We start from the raw sequence: 21392 nt of genomic DNA on the forward strand, positions 1-21392 counted from the left end.
GCCAATGAAAATTAATTTTGTAATTTTTTTTATAAATTTATAAATAAAAATAAGAGTTTGTGCAATAAAATATAAATTAAACACAAGTTTTGCAAAGTTATATTTTAAATTATATAAGAAAACAAAATTGTTCTTATATGTTGGAAGAAACTTTTTGAACATTGCAGGAAGAAAACTTTGTGCTAAATAAAAAAAAGTGTCGCTATAATATTACAAAAGTATATATTCTTTGAAACACATGAAACACAAAGGTTTAAGGTAGCACAAAGCTCTTTTCAAAGAAATAAAAACCATCTATCCATTGTTGTCCAAAGTTACAATATTCTATAGTTTAAGTTTATAACATATTTAATAACAAAGTTGTATCGTTTTAAATAAAAACAAACTCACTTTAATTAAATATCCATGATGTTATATCAGAGGTTGTGTTTCGTGCTATGTCGTGGGTGAAAATGGCCTTGAAAAGCAATAGCGCTTACTACTGAGAGATGCGGGTTTGGTTGCCACTCTCTCAGCTCTAATGGACAGAACCAGTGGGAATTGACTTTTAAATAAATAATAAAATACCTTCTTATTTATCAATTTGAATTTTGTTCTTTACTTCTTTATCATCGAACTTTATTGCCATGAAATTTATGTTGCATTTAAAACAACTCAAGGCTTAGTGGTTTATACCAGCTAAACCGATTAATTTATTTATTTAAGTCACTTTCATCTTTAAATTAAAATTTGTTTAGGCGGTAACTCGAATAAGCTATAACCTTAGGGTGCCTGCATAATTATTTATGTTATAAGAAACCGTGTGAAAAACTTATTGGAATACCCTTTTAAACAGTCAAAATAAAATATGAAATTTATTTCTTTTGAAATATTATTTATTTAAAATCTAGGACTTTATAATTTTGCTTGTTATAATTCCAAAAATATTTTTATCTTTTTTTAATATTTGAATGTAAAAAATTGCGAAAGCTTAATTTGTTCGTAAGCTATTTTAGGACAAAACGTGTATTTTATTTTTTCTAATTGCTTAAATAAGAAAAATACAGACTGTATTGCAAAATTTTTATCTGTGAAACTAAATTAATTTGAATTTAATATCACTGCTGGTTCTAACAATATGGAAATCAAAAGAAAGGTACCCGGAAGGTTAGTACATAAACATTTCTCTAAGAACCATGGCCTTAGACTTTAATTGTTCGCTTTCTTTATGTTATTAAATTTTATAAACAGAATTATTTCAAATGTTTTTATAAGAATATTTTTAATTTTTCTTAAACACACTAATTTTGCGTACATCTCTTTACTGTTTAATCAATTTCGAAAACTGTTCAATCAATTTGTATAAAGTCTCTAAAACTCTTATGAAATTATTTGCAAAAACACAGACGAGCATTTCATTTCTCCATTATTTGTTATATTTCATAACAACATTCTTAATATGGTTAATTCAATACTCATCTTCATTTTAAGTTGCTTCTTAAATTGTTTGTATCTAAATCTTGTAGACAGTCTATAAGAATAAGCATCAACGTCAACCTTCTTGTTTTGGAAGTACAGCAGAATTAAAATTTAGCTTTTATATTGAGCTTTTGTAATTTTATTCTGAAAAATTTAATCTTTAGAAATTTAAGAATTTTCATGTGTGTATTTCCTACGAAGATAAAAAAATTGTCAAACACAAGACACATTAATCCTATTAGGGATACGAACAAAAAATAAATTAAATGAAGTATTTTTCTCTTGATTTTTATTAAGTATGGCTTACCAGACCAGATTTTATTCTAAGAAACAGTGGAATTAAGCCTGTGATGCGTTTGCTTTTTAATGATTAAGTTTTTATTTTGGTGTTCCAATGAAATTTTTAATAATAATTTTCCTTAAGTTCCCCGTCACTTCGTAGACCATCATTGTATGGTTTATATTCTTTGAATGTTCATTTTAAAGAGAACGGTTTTTAATAGCAGGTAAATAAAGCTGAAGAATCGATTTTTTTCTACCAAACAAGTGATGATTTCGAAACTGTTAATGTTTCATAAAAGAAGACTCTTGAATGTACAAAAGCAACTTTAATGTAAAAAAAAACAAGCTAAAAATATGAAAATATGCAAATATTAGAAGTTATAACTCATTTACTTTCTGGAAAATAAACATTAATCGTCGGTAGAAATATGGGTCAAGTTTTTATTGAGTGAAGCAAAAATTTAACAAATTTACATCACAATTTTAACACAGAAAGTTGCTTCGTGTATGGTATTTGTTGAGGTATTTCGGTTTTGAGGTATCAATTACTAAATTAAATATCGACTTTAAGGTTATAAAATAATCGTAAAACTCTGTTTAACTGCAGATTGATTTTAAAACATACGAAATTGATGTAATAAATAAAATACATATATTTGCTTTTGTTAAAAAATGCTTCGGTCTAAATGTCGGAAAAATCACATTTTTCTGTGGGAAACAAAACTTTGAAATATCGGTTTTTAAATAAGAAAATTTCGGATTTTTAATAGTTTATCCATTTATCGATATCGTAACTATCCTTCCATGAAAATTGACATTTTATGAACTTCAGGGAGGAAACAAAGAATACGTACATATTTACCCTAAATGTTTTATTCGATAATTATTGTTATAACCGTTTATTTAAATATTACGTAACCATTTATAAAGGTTGGCAAAATTAAGTTTTTATTTTGTACCACAAACAAAAGAATACTTTTTAAAGAATTTAGTTGTCTCGAATTCAAATCTCCCATTTAATTCTTTTCTATCACATGCGGTTTTTTGAAAAAAAAAAATATGCAACTTTAAAAAAATGTTAAAACCAACCAAAAATGGGATCTAAGTAAAAGAACAAAATATAGCTTAGCAATACTTTCTATGATGGTTTTAAGGAGTACAAAGTAAATCATTTTAGTATCTTACTTAGTTCCTGGAAATTCGCATTTGTTATTAGTCTTTATTTGAAACAATATGATGTTTTGAGCATACTGTGAATTTAATACTTACAAAGTTTTTAGAACTACTTTTTGTAGTAAATCGTAAGTGCTGACCTCGATTCCCAACTTCTTATTATTATTATTATTTTTATTATTTATTAACACGTAATTGTAATTACAAGCTAATACAAAAGGTAAGAGCCTAGCTGCGGAGAATATTGGCTCTTTATTTTAATAATATTTATAGAGTTAATTTTAGAGTTTCAATAAATTTATTTACATTTTCGATGTTCTTAGAATTAGGATTTTTTAGTATTTCATAAATTGATAGATTTTTAAAAACAGAGTCCATAATTGGTTTCGAGATTTGGCAATTTTCGAGGATGTGTGAGATATTCAAAGTTGTGTTACATGTTACACACATCGGGTGGTTGTTTCTGGGGAGTAGGTGTTGGTGGGTTGTTGAAGTGTGACCGAGTCTGAGGCGTACAAAGTTTGTGATTTTGCGTTTTGGCAGGTTCGTAGGGAGATTTCGTTGGGTTTACTTTTTTATAATGATGGTGGTAAAGGCTCCATTCAGTTTGTTGCAAAGTTTTTAAGTTTTTATTAATCCGAGTTTTAAGGTCTTGTTTAGTGAATGCATTGAATTGAAATACTGGTGCTTCTTTCGACGAATTTGCTACTTTGTCGGCTTTCTCATTGCCACGGATATTTAAATGACCAGGAGTCCACATCAGTTTTATTTTCCTTGGGATCATTGCAATCTTGTTTCTTATGGAGGAAATTAGGTCAGTGTTGTTGTTTGGATTGTTTATAGCTCTTAAGACAGATATACTGTCTGAGCATATATTAAATTTGCCACTGTTTTCCATAGTTATTTTTAGTGTATGTAGAATTGCAAATGCTTCTGCCGTGAAAATTGATGTTGATTCCGGTAAGGAACCAATGCGCAGAATAAAACCATTTTCTGATGTGACGGCAAACGACGTATGGCTTAGTGATTTGGATCCATCTGTAAAGATGAATTCCCAACCGTCTTTTTTAAGTTCAGATGAGATATCGGAGAACAAAGAGCAGTAAACTGCGTTGCTGGTATTTGCTTATTGTAGTGGGCCAAATTCATCAGGATTTAATCAGGTTTTATATGCCATGGCGGGTAATATAAAAGTATTTTTCGTAGTTTTTTAAACTGGAGTTCCATTTCATGAGCTTTATCTATGATTTTGCTTATTGATAATTGGATACGTTTCTTAGAATTATGTCTGATGGACTGATAAATGTCCTTGTCAATAACTGAGTTTTTTTAAAATATTAACTTCACAGCTAACTTTGATATCAATTCTCTATGACGTTCCTCGATTGTTGGTAGTCCTGCTTCCGCAAGTATATTTTTTATAGATGAAGTAGGGAAAGCGCAAATACTTCTCCGAGCTGCCTGGTGATATGGTGATTTCAAATATTTCAGGGTAGTTTTTGGTGAATTGCCATAAATATATATACCATAATCAATTTTACTTAAAACTATCATTTTTGTTATGTATGATAATGTATTGATATGTACATGACTTTTATTACTTGATAAATACTTAATTACAGCGAGCCTCGCAGCTATTTTGATTATCTGCTCAAGTTTTTGAAATATCCGTTTTCAACATTATTTTTGTATTTTTTTTTTATGTACATATATATAATTCAAGAACTTGGTATGATAGTATTTTTTAGACGACGGATTCGTTAGAAGAACAAAAATTACTTTTAATCCGTTTTGCCTTTTTCTGTTGAAAGCCATTCTAGCATAAATAGTTTAAAGTTTCTTTTAGATTTTTGTAGGGGATCTTACAACTTATGAAGTTTTTAATAAATTTTAGGTAATTCTATAAATATTTCAACTGAAATATTGAAGAAAAGGTTTATAGATTCGGAAGATCATTGCAAAAAAACCTACTTCATGAATTAAGATAGCCTTATGCATGTGATTTTTTGATTTTTAAAATGTACCTAATATCTCAAAAATCCTTCCGTGGTAGAGTAATTTTGAAGTCAGATTTGAATTGAGCCCATCAAAACTCATTTCAAAAGTGCAATTTATGTTCAAGGAAAAAAACGTGGTCGACCAATGCAATAACAGCTACATACGAGTATAAATAACTAAATGGTTTTCTAATAAGAAGTTTCATTTGAATAGCCTCCTTTTTTAAGCTTTCATTTTTGAAGTTTTAATTTTGTATTGAAAAACTAAAAATTTTTCACCATTACTAAAAATAGGACGATACATCCTTAAAAAACTCAATACAATTTTTAAAATTCACTTCAAAAATGATAAAAATGTTGCTTTCCTCAGTTCGAGCTCTTGGGACAAGTTAGTGATGTCGTGAATCGAAATTGTGGATATTGCTAAGAAATTGAGAATCTGAAATCCTAAGTCAATAAGAAGAATTTACAAAGTTGTTGAAAAGACTCTTTAGTGCAGTTTTTAGGCTGATGGTGTTTTTGGACCTTCTTTACTCGAAAACTTCGCTATCGTGCCGGAATTTAATTGATGTGGTCTACATTTTATTGTCAATAAGACAACACTATCTCTACCTGCCAAAAAAGCAACAAACCAGTCGATATTTTTGGAGAAAAGATTTATTGATGAGATGTTCACAATGCAATGCAATGTCTCTTGACTTTTTTTGTCTTTACAACAGAATAAACATCAATTGATTTTGTAAAAACACTCGTATTTTTTAATTTGTAATTGAAATTCTTTAAGTATCCTGTACTCCTGATATTAAGAATGAAATGACCTCAATTAAAAGTGTATTTTGTAACTTAGTGAATTTCAGCTTTGGTATGTTTCAATTCAAACTAGTGTTAGTGTTGAAAACCTAGCTTTTTTACTTTTAAAAAACTATCCAAAAATTGTTTATCTTTGCTGATACATTTGAAATTCAAATAAATTTCCCTTGGAAATTGAACTTTGATTTAATCGCAAAAAACTAACCACCCGGTGCTCTGACCACATTTCATTAGGCGCAAGTCATGCACAACTTGTTTACTTAGGCACTAGGTATCTAAAATTCAGCATTTCTTCCAAATGAAAATTGTATCTCTATGAGGCTTCTAACAGGAAGTTTTCTTTTTGATTTGTCATTCACATGGCAAACTTCAATTATTACTAAAAGTTTTTTGATGGTTAGAACTTTTTTTTGAAACATTCCTATTTAACCCCAAGGCAATAGATATATTTATGTTTATTTAAGTCGACTTTTAACTTAATTTTAATTTATTTTATTTGCTCATTCTTTTCCTTCTCATCCTTTGTAGAATTTCGAAAATTGCTTTGATTCATGCCAGTCAGACGAAAACTCAAATACCAATGTTGAATTGAAGAAAATTAATGAAAGCCATGACCTCGAATTACTGTGCCGCGATGATCGCAGTATTACTCTTAAAGTAATTTTACCACATCAGAAAAACAGCCTTCACCAATACCATCGTTTGGCTGTGAACTCGAAATTATACCCCCAAAAAGGAAGCAGTGGAAACAACGAGACCAATAACAGCAATAACACTCAGGAAATTTACATAGTAAATATTTCCTTAGCTCATGACGCAAAAGATATTTCTGTATATTTGGTAAGTTTATTCGAAAAGCCATTATGTTAAATCTAAATCTAAATCTGTTTCAATAAATTTACAATTCATTTTCTAAAATCTATATTTAAGTATATCACGTAAAACATGTGTTTGATGAAAATATTTACTTAAATAGCTTTGTATTTGAATCGGTCTTCTTTTTTTACATTTTTTCCAAAGTCAAATGAAAATATGATTACAATTGGAAATTTAAGCCAAAACACAAACTACAGCATATCTGTGGCTGTAGTGTACTCGAGTGAGGAATATTCAATTATTGCGAAAGGAAGGCAATTCAAAACTCTCGGACGAGGATATAAGCCAAAGGAGATCCAAGATATATCTTTGTTGAAATTTGATGAGGATGAGTCTGATGAAAAGCTTGTTACTGCTTTGATTTCATGGAAACCATCATCTGGTGAGTACAGAAGGTTTGAGTTATTCCAATCAATTTACCGCCGGCCGTTCAATCAACCGACCGACATGACTGGCAGACGACACCACCGGCTGACCGAGCGACCGTTCGACCGGACCAAAGGAAGTCTGTTGGTTGCATCAAAAATGAATAGCAAATAGTGAATATAAAATTTGCTCTTTGTTTTTTTTTATACATTTATTTGAGCTTGTGCAATTTTTTTTTTAATTCAATTTATTTCAATTTTTTTTTGAAACATTTATGTTTCAGATATGACGTGCCACTATGGCCTTGTTTGTTATTCACCAGAACATTTGGATATGGAAGCGACGTCAATTGATATTCGAGATGTAAGTCATAAGGTAAATATCGTCTTTGTTTCTTGTTTTCTATTGGAAAGATGTTTATATTTGAATTTGATATTTTTAGTTGGAAATTGAAATGTTTGCTTTATTTAAGTGGTATTGAACTTTTCTCAGAAAAATGCTGCACGCGTTATAGTTGCGAAAATTGAAATGCACTTTTTTATAAGGTAGATTATTGAAACATAGTTAAATAACAATGTCCTTCTTCACTGATCTGTATTTTAATACTTGGTTAGTAAGTTTTTATTTTGTCTTAGTAACTTTGACCTTTTTAATAGACCAAATGTGGAGCATTTTGTACTATTGATAAAAACTGTTTTTTATCACTTAGCTAAATATGTTGTTATTGCATAAATAATGGAGAATTTTATTTATGCTTTTAAAAGGCATTGCTATAATGACTAAGTAAAATGCCAAAGTTAACTTACTTTTTCGGAGATTTCCTAACTTACCTCAAAAACGGTTTTGTCTTCCATCAGGAAGTGGAAGTGGAAAGTGACAAAAAAAAGGGACGAGGTTGTGATTCACACTGATAACCTAATATTCATGAACGTTTGTCCACATTTCTAAAAAGTTTATAAAATATTAAGAACAACATTGATATAAAAATATGAAGTCAATATCCCAATCTATGTTCTCAAGAGACGAGTCGAAAACCATTTATTAATAGTTTTTATTGGTTTTCTATTGGATTTGTTTTAAATTTTGGTAGTACTTCAATACGTCCATTGGATTTTTCTAAAATGGTTGATTTGAAATTGTATTTTGTATTTATTTATTTCAAAATCACTTACAAAGTAGGACATAAGTCTTAAACATTTTTGCAGCCTTTAAATTAATTTATTTTAAATAAAATTTGAATTTTAAATTACAAAAAAGAGAAAAAAGTGAGGATCTATTTACAAATATATAATTTAAATATGAAAAAAAAGAGGCTGGGATGCGACCCACACTGATAACTTCCCATCCCGTCTCTCGATTTCTCTTGCTTAAAAGCTTGTCTATATGTACTATTATCAATTTTACCAAATTTGCGTACTATTTTTTGTAGATTTTATTTTTTATGAAAAAACGGACTGTTGGATTTTTATATAAAAACTATTGAATATTGAAAACAATATTTTCTGTAAAATAAATAAGTTTGAAGCCAATATCTAAAATTTTTGAAAAGATATTTGAGCTGAAAATCAATTTTTACCAACTTTTATTATTTTTTTTTCGGTTTTTAATTTTTTGTAAAAAAACTGTCAATTCGATTTTATTCAAAATTTTACTGAATGTTGACAACAATATTTTTTGAAAGATAAAAGTAAATTAAAGCCAATATCTCAAAGTTTTGAAAAGATATTTGAGTCGATATTCAATTTTTTCTAACTTTTGTTATTTTTTTTCGGTTTTTAATTTTTTGTAAAAAAACTATCAATTCGATTTTTTTTCAAAATCTTACTGCACGTTGAAAACAATAGTTTTTGAAAGATAAAAGTGAATCTAAGCCAATATCTCAAAGAATTTTTTCCACCTTTTCCTTTTTTCTTTTTAGGTTTTTATTTTTTGTAAAAAAACTGTCAATTCGATTTTTTTCAAAATTTTATCGAATGTTGAAAACAATATTTGTTATAAGATAAAATAAGGTTTAAGCCTAAATTTCAAGTTTTTGAAAAGATATTTGAATCGATATTCAATTTTTACCAACTTTGAGTAATGTTTTTTTTAGATTTTTATTTTTTATAAAAAAAACTGTCAATTAGATTTTTCTCAAAATTTTATCAGATTTCAAAAACATTGTTCTCCGTTGCTCAAAATTGTTTTGGAGATGAAATTATATTTTGGTCGTTAAATTTTGGAGGTGACAAATTTTTTTTTCAGTTTTTTTGATTTATAAAAAAAACCGTTAGATAGATTTTTTTCAAAAAATATATTTCTTTGAGATCACGTTACAATTTATTATATAAAATTTAATTCAAGTCTCTAACGTTTTTAGTTCGTAAGATATTTAGGGTTAACCAAAATTTTCACCTTTTTTTTAAACTGCTATGGTGAAAAAACCACCCACGCAATTTTCTTGAGCGCCCTTTCTGCATCTTTCTGCCTTATTATCTGTATAACAAAATTTATTTGAAGTCGATATCTCTTCTGGTTCTTGAGCTATGGACAACGAAAAAACGTCGCGAACGTACGGACGTACGGACGTACGAAGGTACGTACACACGCACGCACAGACATCTTTCTAAAAATCTTTTATTTCGACTCTATTGATCTTGAAACGTCGAGAAATGTCAAAATTTTCAATTTGACAAATCGGACCCATTACAATAACTTCCTATGGGAAGTTAATATAAAAAGAAAAAGGAAATGAGAAAGAGGAGGACTTACCTAATAAATATTATCAACGATTTGCCAAATAATTGAAAACTAAAGATTTAAACCTATTCGCGCTTCTTATACTTTTCATTGCGGTGGACAGGGAGTTCTAAAGGCTTGTAACATGGACAAAAAATTGACTCTCAGTAGTGAGATATTTAAATCGAGGTTGTATAAAATCAAAGGACCTTGAGGAACTAGTGAAGTTCAGCCTGTTATGTAGATAATCCGGTTGTTGAGTTTGAATGATTTCATGCAGATAGCTCATCGATCGGAAGTTTGGTAAACTGTCAAGACTACAGCCAGATAAACGTTGTGCAAAGTTTGATATGTGGTCATATCGTCGCAGCGGGTAATGTTATTGTATGCAACATTTAATTTGCGGCTAGTGGAATAGTCCAAGTTGCAAAAAACTTCACATGCATTTAACATAACAGGTTGTAAAAGAGTTTTGGCAAGTACCAATTTAGTTTTTGTACGGATGAAACTTCGAGTGAACTGAAGAGCACGAAGACTATCATAGACTTTTCCAATAGCACTATTGAGGTGGACGTTCCATGTAAGGGTACGATTGAAAATTATCCCTACATTTCTGGCAGTACTGACATAGTCAATGATTTCGCCTTCAAGCTTTAAGGGGTTTAGGACCAAAAAATCAAAGGTTTTGCTATAGATCGGAAGAGCTGTTGTTTTGAGAGGATTTAAACAAAGTTTCTTTTTGCTACAAAGGGTCGACTTATAAGGAGCTGTACACCATCAGAATAAATATGAATCAGACAATTTTAATCAACATTTCGTTTACATATAGTGAGAAGAGGATTGGTCCGAGGATAGATCGCTGAGGCACTCCAGCTAAGACATTGAGAAAGGAAGAAGAACGTTCACTTGGAACCACGCATTGTTGTCTTCCGCTTAGGTACGAATGAACAAGCTTACAGGATTCTAAGGAAAAACCAAAACTTCTCCGCAGCTTTTTACACAGAATTGGATGGCTAACAGTTTGAAAGGCCTTTGAAAAGTCTAAAAGCGTTAGCAGTGTCATATAATCATTGTCCATTGCGATTCTTATTTTAACTGTCACGAAAAGTAAGGCTGATTTTCAGATGCGCTTTGGACGAAAACCAGATTGACATGGGTAGTAAACTTTTAAATAAATGAGTAATATAGCGAAGTAAATATGGCAGTAACGAAGTAGTTTAACGAACTTAGGTTCCATTAAATCCAGGCTTGTAGCGTTTGATTTGATGGATAATATTGCCTCCACAATATCTTCCTCTTGTATTCTAATAAAGTTGAAGCAGCTGTTTATACTAGTTAATTCCTCTTCAATAGCTGAAATTACATCCATTGACGGAGGTGAGGTGGTGACTTTTAAATTAAGAGCATAACTTTCCCTTTACCGATTTCCCGCAACTTATTCCATAACCTTTTGTCTGATGTAGAATTTCCAAGTTTGTGTTCGTAGTAAATCCTTTTTGCCGTTTAATATCTCCAATTGTTGCCAAGATATTCGAGTTCAAAATCAATTTTAACAAACTTTTAGTTATATTTTTGGTTGGGTCTTAATTTTTTGTAAAAATCTGTCATTTAAGTTTTTCTAAAAAAAAACAAGTTGTTTTGGAAGTAATATTATTTTGTTCGCCCAAGAAATTCGCAGTAACAAATATTTTTTCTAAAAGTCCTTTCTGCATCTTTAAATACTATTATCTGTAACACAAAACTTATTTGCATTTCATATCTCTGCTGGCTCATGAGATATGGCATAGGAAAAAACATTTCCCAAAGTAAGGGCAAACAAACACACAGGCATCTCTTAAGAACCTTTGATTTTGATTCTAGGACCTTAAAACTTCAAGATTAATATTTAATAATTAAAATGTTTAGTTCTAGAAATCGAACTCATAAAAATAACGCTGACTACTAAGATCATGCGATTTGTTTGATTAATCTTTACTTTCGAATATAAAATTAATGGCCCTTACAAACATAAATGCTTCCTATGAAAATATACATCTTAAAATGCTTTTCCAGATAATTAATCAAATTATACTACAAAAATAACGAAAATCTATTTTTAAGTTAATAAAATTGATGCCTTGGAGTCGTATTCTTAACTAGGCCTGAATTAATCATATTTAATGTTGTAATTTATCAAAGAAAACAAACAAAATACAGTTTTCAATAATGTGTACTGCTTTTGAAAGTTTGTTTCTATTTGTTGGTTCCTCCTTTTATAAAAAAAATCCCAGCAGTAACTACAAATTCAAAACCATTATAAAAATATTCACAACTTAAATTAAGAGGATAAATTTTACATTTATTGCCTCACTCAATATATAGACAATATTACCGAAAATCGCATTTTGTTCCTATTATTTTAGCCACAGCTGTGTATTTAATTTGTTCTGATACCCCATGGGCGCTTAGAGAATCTGCTATTCTCGCTAAGCCATCATTTGGAGGTGAACCATTTTGAAATGATTCCTGCTTTGCAAATCCCCCGATTGTATCTAATCCCTTGCAATCAACTGACGCGAATATTCCGCTGTTGTGCCTTTTCCAAAAGAGGTAGAGTTGTGAAGACAAAATTGAGTCATTTGCTTTCAAGCTTGACTAGCTAAAAAAATCAGAACATCAGTTTCAACATTACATTCTCTTTGAACCGAGAAAGGTCTAAATTAAGTCTTCCTGAGGATATATGCATTGAACAATTTATCTGTTTTTGATCCATGAGTATGAAAGCATTTTTAAAGCAGACTAGGAAGGTATGGTTATACTCGGATGCTATTTTAGAAGTGAAAAGAACTGGAAAGTTTTGTCAATTGTTAATTTACTATAGGTATAGTAGAATTTTTGAGAGTATTTTATGTAAGTGCTAGTTCTCACCAATTCTTGATAAAATTGTAATGAAAAATTAAATCATTTAGTAAAAACAAAATATGTGCTTTAAAAAAAAAATAAAGTTTATCTTAATTTCAGACTGAGAAATTTTTCACCTACAATCTGGAAAATTTAACATTTTCAACAGTTTATAATATTGGAATACGTGCTATGCACACAAATGATTCGTCAAAAGAAAGTGGAATGAAATGGGAGACAATAACAACACCATCATGCATTGAAATGCATAATACCAATTTTAATATTTGTGGTAAGTGATATTATATCTCTTAATCAATTAATATTTAAATTTGCATAGTATGTAGCTATACGTAAACTATAAATGGTGTGTTGGAAAACAGTATAAACAAATATTTACAACTGAACAAAAAGGTTACACACATTTTGTATTGATTTTATTAAAACAGATAATTTTGTATGTTAAAGTCCCTATACAAATAGAAGAGAGTATTAAATATTTTTTTTTAATGTAAATTGTGGTATAAATTCAAAAATTGTATGGTTTTTGTAATTTTATATGAATCTAATAGTTTTCAATATTTGTGGTGTGGTGAAAGTAAATGTATGCCCATACATAAATAGTATATTGATACTTACTCAAAATAAAGCCAGCTTATTTGGTGGTAATATTTCAATGCACAATGATAACCAGGACCATGACAAAAAGGTTTCACTTAAAACAATAATTTGTTTAATTAGTTTTATTTTGTTTTTATATTATTATAACATTTTAGTTGTAGTTTTTTAATCTTAAAGGCATAATTGTTTGAAATGGTATTTCGTTTTCTCAGAAATTAATTACACAAAAAATATGAATTATCAGAATTATAAAAAAAGCAACACCAAAAACAGTACTAGCGCAATTTTAAAGGGCGATGTTGATTTTAAATAAAAATTATTTCGGAAATTATTTTCATTTTCTTTTCTTATGATAAATATTGGTATGGTTCGATGGAATAAAATATCAGCTAAATTGCCGCCATGACCTCGGTGGCACACCTCCATCCGATATGCTCCAATTTTTTGACGAGGTGTTCCGTGCCGTTGATGTGATGAATTAACTTAACCCTTAGGCTCGTATCACACTACACGGCTTTGTACGTACGGAAAAAACCGGACGGCGACATTTTGTAAGAGGCGCGAAGAAGAGCATATACGCTTTCATATTATACGGTCACGTCAAATTGGCGCCGGCTCTGGCAGAGCGTATATGCTCTTCATCACGCCTCTAACAAAATGTCACTGTTCGGTTTTTTGCCGCACTGTCAAAACCGTGTAGTGTGAAAAGAGCCTTACTCTTGAATGCACTGAGATGAAAATTCGCCTCATCACTAAAGCAAATTTTCTCCAAAAATTGGTCATCCACTACTGCCGTTTTTGCCACCATTCTGACAATTGACGACGGCTCAAGAGGCTTTAGTTCTGAGTCAATTGCACCTTGTAAGCGTATAAATGCAAGTCTTTATTTATAATGTTCATCAACGACTAGTGCGACAGGTGTAATAGTTTGGCACGACAACGAACATACTTCCGCGAACAGAAGCAATATTTTCTGCAGTACGACCATGGACTGGTGTTTTAACATCTCATACGTTTTTAAACACCATTTCGTTTAGTTTGTGTTTTTTTTTTTAAGAATTCAACATCTTATTTTGTCAAAAGGACTTAAGTATTTTATCAACACATTTGGATAATAGTACAGACGAAAAAGAAATAATTCTGCTAGCTTACATGTTCCACTTAAGCCAGAATTGAGCCTTAATCTGGCTTAAAGTTCGAACTTTGATATTAACTTTTACAATTTTTAACATTTGTTTGAATATCGAAAACAATATTTTCTGTGGAATAAAAAAAGTTTGAAGACAATATTTTAATGTTTGAAAAGCGATTTGAATGGGAAGTAAATTTTTGTACCTAGTTTTTTTTATTAGGTTTTTGTTTTTTGTAAAAAAAACTACCAGTTCAATTTTTCTCAAAATTTTAATGAATGTTCACAACAATATTTTTAAAGATAAAAGTAGTTTAAAGCCAATATCTCAAAGTTTTGAAAAGATAATTAAGTCGAAAATCAATGTTTTTATTTCTTTTCTTGATTAGGTTTTTGAAAACAATGCTCCCTAAAAGATAAAATTAGTGGGAAGGTATGATCTCAAATTATTGAAAAGATATTTGAGTCGAAAATCAATTTTTACCAACTTTGAGTATTGCTTTTCTAGGTTTTTATTTTTCATAAAAAAACTGTCAATTCATTTGATTTTCCTCAAAATCTTACCAGATGTTACGTTAATCTCAAGCGTTTTCGACGTTTCAAGGTCCCTAGAGTAGAAATAAAAGATTTTTAGAAAGATGTCTGTGCGTGCGTGTGTACGTACGTTCTGGTTCTTGAGCTATGGACGAGGATAAAACGGCGCGAACGTACGGACAATTGAAAACACGTACACACGCACGCACAGACATATTTCTAAAAATCTTTTATTTCGACTCTAGGGACCTTGAAACGTCGAGAAATGTCAAAATTACAATAACTTCCTATGGGAAGTTAATAAATTGGGTGATGGCACAACAGTCCGTTTAGAACAACACTCAAACACTCCTGTATGCGAGTACTGTTGTCAGGGACTTAGGAGACCTACAGTCTTAAGCCAAATCCGAACGGCCAATTTAAGAAAGCACTTTTCATGACAAGGATTACTCTAGGAGAATTTGCCAATTTCTCTCAAGAGGCAGTACCAGTGGAAAAAACTCTAGATGGCATAGGCAGGGAAACCAAGACCTCCGGGATAATAGTCCAACGCATTAACCATCATGCCATGGGTACAAATCATTAAAACTACAACAGCTATAACCAAAGAAGATAAAAAGTTGCTTTTGTGATACCAGCAAAATAAAAAGATACTGAACTCCAAGATATTTAATAAATATTGCTTTTTTGTGGCGCTTTGCCCAAATAAAGTTTTTTGTTTCTCTTTTGTAGAAATCTATTTTAATTGGTATCAAAGTTAAATATAATTTAAGGTATGGCATAAAAGAATAGAACTCAATTAGTTAGGTTTAGTTCTTTACACCTGCGATATTATATTTAGTATAATTTCGAGTTCATATATCGGTTTCATCATTTAAAATTATTATTTTTTATTTCACTATTTCAGATCCTCTTAAGCCAGAAGAACTCTCTGTGACAGAGCACTTCCTCCTGCCAAATGTTTTCTCACTTAACATAAGCTGGCAGCATCCAATTTATAAACCAGACTATTACACTTTGCGATTGCTTGATCTTGATCAATTACGAACGCACAGTGTTAAGAAGTACGATTATAATGTATCAAAGGTAAATTTAAATGATTTTGTGTCAAAAGTTGCTACTTTTAACTTACTAAAATATTATTATAAGATTTATTTGTTTTTTATTTTCCCTCCATAATATATTCAAAGAGGTTTTAAGAATATTATTTCCATAAAATATGTCTATCATTATATTTATCCCCTCCTACAAGCAAGTGTAAATCTGGAAAAATATGTACTTTAAAGGAAATGAAAATATGAAAATGGTCTACTTATTTTCTATGCAAGGGAGGTTCTTAAAAAGTAATTTGAATATATATGTTAGTAAGCCTTGGGCTTTTGTAGGTGGATATTATTTTTATGTGAGAATTTAGACCCATCTAAAAAAAGGTTGATTAAATTTATAGATTTAAGCTTATTATGTACCTTAAATTAAAATATTAATCAATTCATATTAGTAGCCGATATTAAAATTAAATCTAAGAATTTGTGGCAACAAATCACAAACAAAAAAGGAAACACGTGCCAATGCGTAGTTTTTGAAAGATTTAATAAATATTTACAAATCTTTATTTAAAAAACTAATTACAACATCGAATAAATGTCCATCACTTCTATGCTGCAAGTATTTTTTTCAAGAAGTATAACGCTTAAAGATAAAAACAAAATATGGAGTGATTTTTATCAAAGCTGATTTTAAAAAACAATTTATCTCTTTAAAAGTTTAGAAAAGAAGTACTGAAATGAAGCAAATTTCATTAAATTGAGTCCAATTTTTAATGAAACTTGTAGATAGATCGGGAAAAATCATAAATTATTCCTGCAATTGTATTTCGAACAGTTTTTTTAACAGTGTATTTCTTGTGAAACCTTGAAAATCAAATGTAGACTTTTGTATACCTGATTGAAGTGCTTGGGAGATAAAAACAGAATTGGGACACATTCTCGATGTGTGGCTGAAAAAAAACTCAGTACTTCGAATTTGGCACAATATTTCTTATATCGCCTAATCAGTATAGAGTAGGTAAAAAAAAACTGATTCATTTCACGATGAAAGGCACTATAGAAAGCAGAAATGAAAGTTTGATACGTTTTAATGACAAAAGATAGCACTGCGCTATAACCAACGGATTTTATTAAGACCACCTAATTCAAATTCGACTTCAAAATTATGGTTTTTGAGATATCACAATAAAATTCATGATAGTTTTCCAAATCTATATCCTTTTCTTCAATATTCAGTTGAAATATTTATATCTTATATATAAAATTCTCCTGTCAGTGTTAGTTGCCATATTCCTCCGAAACGTCTTAACCAATTTCAATAAAATTTTTCATATACATTCGTTAGATCTGAGAATAGGGTTTTAGGTTTTATTGGATCAACATCGTACACAGTGCAACGATCTTACGATAGTATTCAGTGACACTATGTACAATAAAGCATTTATTGCTATTGAGGATCTCTGCATTAACTTTGCCAACTTACCACTTACTAATGAATGAAGAATAAATAATCATTTATGACCACGTCATGCTCGCAGTTTCGTCAGGACAAAGTGGATTCTTTTTTTCTGATGCATCAGGTGGAACTGGCAAAACAGTTCTTATTTGCAACTTTATTGGATGAAGGCAGAACAGCTCATTCAGTATTTAAATTGCCACTAAATATTCAAAATAACACAGACGCTTCTGCTGAAACATTCTCAAAACAACTGTTGGATATTGGCTACGGAAAAGTTACTACAGATGAAACTGGATGCATAAAATTACCCGCCGATTTCTGCACGATTATTGATTCGTAATTCAACATGCCTACATTAAAAGAAAAAACGTTGAAACAGCATTGCACAGTGTTGTCAGCGTCACAATCACTGAACGACAAGGAATACACCCTTGCAACGTTCTTGGATATTAAGGAAGTATTCAATAACGTGAAGAACGAAACAGTAAAGCAAGCCTTGCACGACCACAAAGTCGAAAAGGCAATAACACAGTGGATAATGTGTGTGCTCAGAAAGAGACAAATTAACTCTGTGCTAGCGGAAGAAAGAGTGAGGGTAACCACATCCAGGGGCACCCCTCAGGGTGGAGTTCTCTCACCGCTACTTTGGGTTTTTGTCATGAACGGCATACTCTCTAAATTGAAATCAAGTGGAGTAAGGATAATAGCCTACGCTGATGATCTTGCATTACTAGCGGCTGGGTTCCTACCCACTATCAGTAAACAAACCGAATACGCCATCTCGTTGGTAAGCAAATGGACTAGGAACTGTGGGCTGACAGTCAATCTTTACTCCTGCAATAGAAATTTCGGGAAAACCTGGGGACCAAACCCCAGATGGATGCATTTATCAATAATTATACCAATACTAACTTATGGTAATTTGGTATGGTGGAAAGCTTTAGAAGAGAGCACGAACCTGAAAACTTCGACAAAAGGTCAAAGACTTGCGTGCACTGGCATTACGGGAGCAATGAGATCCACTCCAACTGCGGGACTGGAAGTTATACTCAATCTAATTCCCCTAGACATCCTTGTTCAAGAACCTGCGGCCAAAAGTGCCCTGAGACTTAGTCAAACTAAAGACTGGATAAACAGTTCCATAGGACATGCCCAGATCCTTCATAAAATTATGGGCCATAGTACTTCAAAAGACTATAAAATACCCGAACTTTATTTTCATAAACCATTCCAGGCTGCTATCCCAAGCAGAGAGGAATAGATAGATAATATACCATACTCCAGTGAGTCGTCAATAGCTATCTACACTGATGGCTCTAAAATGGACACTGGTGCAGGGGCAGGCTTCTGTTCTGAATCTCTCAAGCTAACCGCCTCGCTTAGGCATCCAAACTACAGTAGCGTCTTGACAACAGCTTAATGATGGCGATACCACGAGCTGATATCACCTTTTACATTGATAGCCAAGCGGCAATAAAAGCGATTACTGTAACTGAGGTAAAATCAAAGCTTGTTTCATGCTACCACGAAGAGCTTAAGATTCTTGGCGCACAGCACAAAATTAAAGTCTGCTGGGTCCCAGGCAACAGCAATAAACTAGGTAGCGAGAAAGTCGATGAATTAGCAAGATTAGTGTCAATGCTTGACGTAAGCCAAGCTCAGCTATTTAGCACCCCTACTTGTTATTTAAAACAGGAAATATGAAAACATAATTATCAAGGACGATGAAAGGTGGAACCTTCTTGACACCTGCGGCACTATAAGAAAGATCTGGCCCTGTTTTAACAAACAAAGAACGGAAAGAATTATGCAGCTACACAAGGGATCACTTCAATCTCTTGTAAGAATAATCACCGGACATAATCTGTTAGGTTATCATATGAAAAAGATGAGGATCAGTTCAGATGGTCTATGCAGAGGATGCGGTGACGAGGAGGTGCATGACGACACTCCGCACATTCTATGTCACTGTTCCGCACTCTCCCATCAAAGGAAGAAACTAAATGGCTTGACAAACTGAACACATAGGTTTTTCTTATTAGCTTGAGTAGCAATACTCACGGGTATCACAATGGATATGTATTGATCTGACTGTGACGGTAAAGACATCAACTGTCAGCCCCTCAACCTAACATAACCTATTTCTACCACTTATACATATACCACATCCTAAAAAATATTCTCTAGAAATTAATTATATGACAAAACAACGTGTGTCGGGTCAGCTAGTAATTTAATATAATATTCGAGGAAAAAAAAACTTTAAATTTTTTTCGATTTCACCCGTCTTATAAAATTCTAAATGAACGGATTTGAAAGTAAGTTTTGTTCTTGTAACGAATCTGTTGACTAAACAATTTAACTATATCAAGTTTTTTAAATATAAAAATAAAAAAATGTTGAAAACGGGTATTTTTAAACTTTGAGCAAATAAGCTTTCCAAAACTATTAAATTAAATATATTATTAAATTCAAATAAAGAGTCCTCATAACTAATGAAAATAAGTAAGATGCCTTAAATTGTATCTAAAAGAGCAAAATTGTTACTTGTCAAAATCATCATACAACGTATTGTTAAGAGATATTTCTTGAGATTCAACTTGTGCTTAAGAACTTGGTTTTTGGTAATTTTTATCATTTTTAAAGGGGTTGAGATACACATGAAAGTAACCAATATTTAATACTCACTTAAATTGAGTATCATGGCATTATCAATTCTAAACCAAATCAAAGAAATTATCATTTAAATGAAATAGTTGTATCCAATAACCGTATTATTTATAATTTTAAATTATATTTATGGCAAACACAATAAATTCTACTTTCATGCCTAATATATCAATTTAATTGAGATTCAATTTCGTTTGTAGGACGAAACTTGGTACTTCATCCCGAATATCAAATTAAATGGACTTTTATTCGAAATCCATCTTACTGCCTGTACACCCGGTGGCAATGCAACAGCAGTTCTCACCCAAACAACAAACAAACCCCATTTAGTTTCTGGTACGTAAACCTATAAATATATTCATACATTTCTTATCCTTGAAATACATATATAAATATACCTTAATAAATTTTGAATCCTTTTTCAATTTGAAGTCCTTGATCTTATTGGCTTTTTTGCAGTATCACCTGATAGAAATTACATCTTGAAGCTTGGTACAGCTATTTTTGCTCCATTGTTTTGCATTGCGATTTTATCACTTACTGCCTTTATTGTGTGCCATCGGAGGGCGAAATTAAAACGCTTTCAGGAACGTTGCAAATATTTCGAGGTAATAATTTGAATCAACAACCGAAATATGAATTGTTTTTCAAAATTTTCATAACAAATGAATATTCGTTTTGTTTATTTTTATAGGAATTGGAGAAAAAAGCTCCAATTGATCCAAAGTCAACATTTGAGTTTCCTACAAAAACGCTGATTTTGCCACAGTCTCAAGATGATACACATCAATTTCAATTGGATTTGGAGGAGAAGCTGTTTTTCAATGATGACATGGAAGTCAATAGGAGCGATGTGAAGCTCTACGAGGTTTTGGGGGAAGGTGCCTTTGGACTTGTGCGAAGAGGAATATATCATAAAAGCAAACAGAATGTTGGAGATGGTGTCGGTAGCAATGGCGTTAATGGTAGTGATGGTGGTGATGGTAATACCAGAGAAGTAGCCGTGAAAATGCTCAAAGGTGAGTGTACGTAAAAAAAGCTTTATTATTCTTTTGACAGATAACATGATAGAGGATTATTGAAAATTGAATTCTTCAAAATACAACAACACACCATGATATTGGTTCACAGAAAGAAAGGACTTGACTTGTCAGAAACGTTTGTATTTTAAAAATATATTTTTATATCAACAGTCGACGACGTACACAAGGAACTGACATAGGAGAAATGGACAATTGTTAAATTTGTTGGATTCTTTTTCCTTGAATTTTATTGTGAAGAAAAATAATGTTGACATTTTTTATTGAACCGTGACTTAAGTCTGTAAGATTTGAATTTAAAAAGGACATGACCTTCTTGAGTAAATAAGATTT

At 31.1% G+C, this 21392-nt stretch overlaps 1 protein-coding gene across 2 annotated transcripts in view; it reads left to right on the forward strand.

The window, feature by feature from the left end:
• The window catches only part of LOC129952410 (tyrosine-protein kinase receptor torso), a 122051-nt gene that overhangs the window by 78594 nt on the left and 22065 nt on the right, over nt 1-21392 (forward strand). Inside the window, exons 3-10 of one of the 2 annotated variants that reach the window (XM_056064972.1) lie at nt 6249-6560; nt 6741-6978; nt 7246-7325; nt 12681-12852; nt 15752-15930; nt 20220-20355; nt 20479-20627; nt 20714-21038. In XM_056064972.1, coding sequence (XP_055920947.1) covers nt 6249-6560; nt 6741-6978; nt 7246-7325; nt 12681-12852; nt 15752-15930; nt 20220-20355; nt 20479-20627; nt 20714-21038 — 1591 coding nt within the window. Of the gene's footprint in view, nt 1-6248; nt 6561-6740; nt 6979-7245; nt 7338-12680; nt 12853-15751; nt 15931-20219; nt 20356-20478; nt 20628-20713; nt 21039-21392 lie in introns of both variants that reach the window. The other variant, XM_056064971.1, reaches the window with a different exon arrangement.

The sequence above is a fragment of the Eupeodes corollae genome, chromosome 3, assembly GCF_945859685.1.
Source record: "Eupeodes corollae chromosome 3, idEupCoro1.1, whole genome shotgun sequence".
NCBI lineage: Eukaryota > Metazoa > Arthropoda > Insecta > Diptera > Syrphidae > Eupeodes > Eupeodes corollae.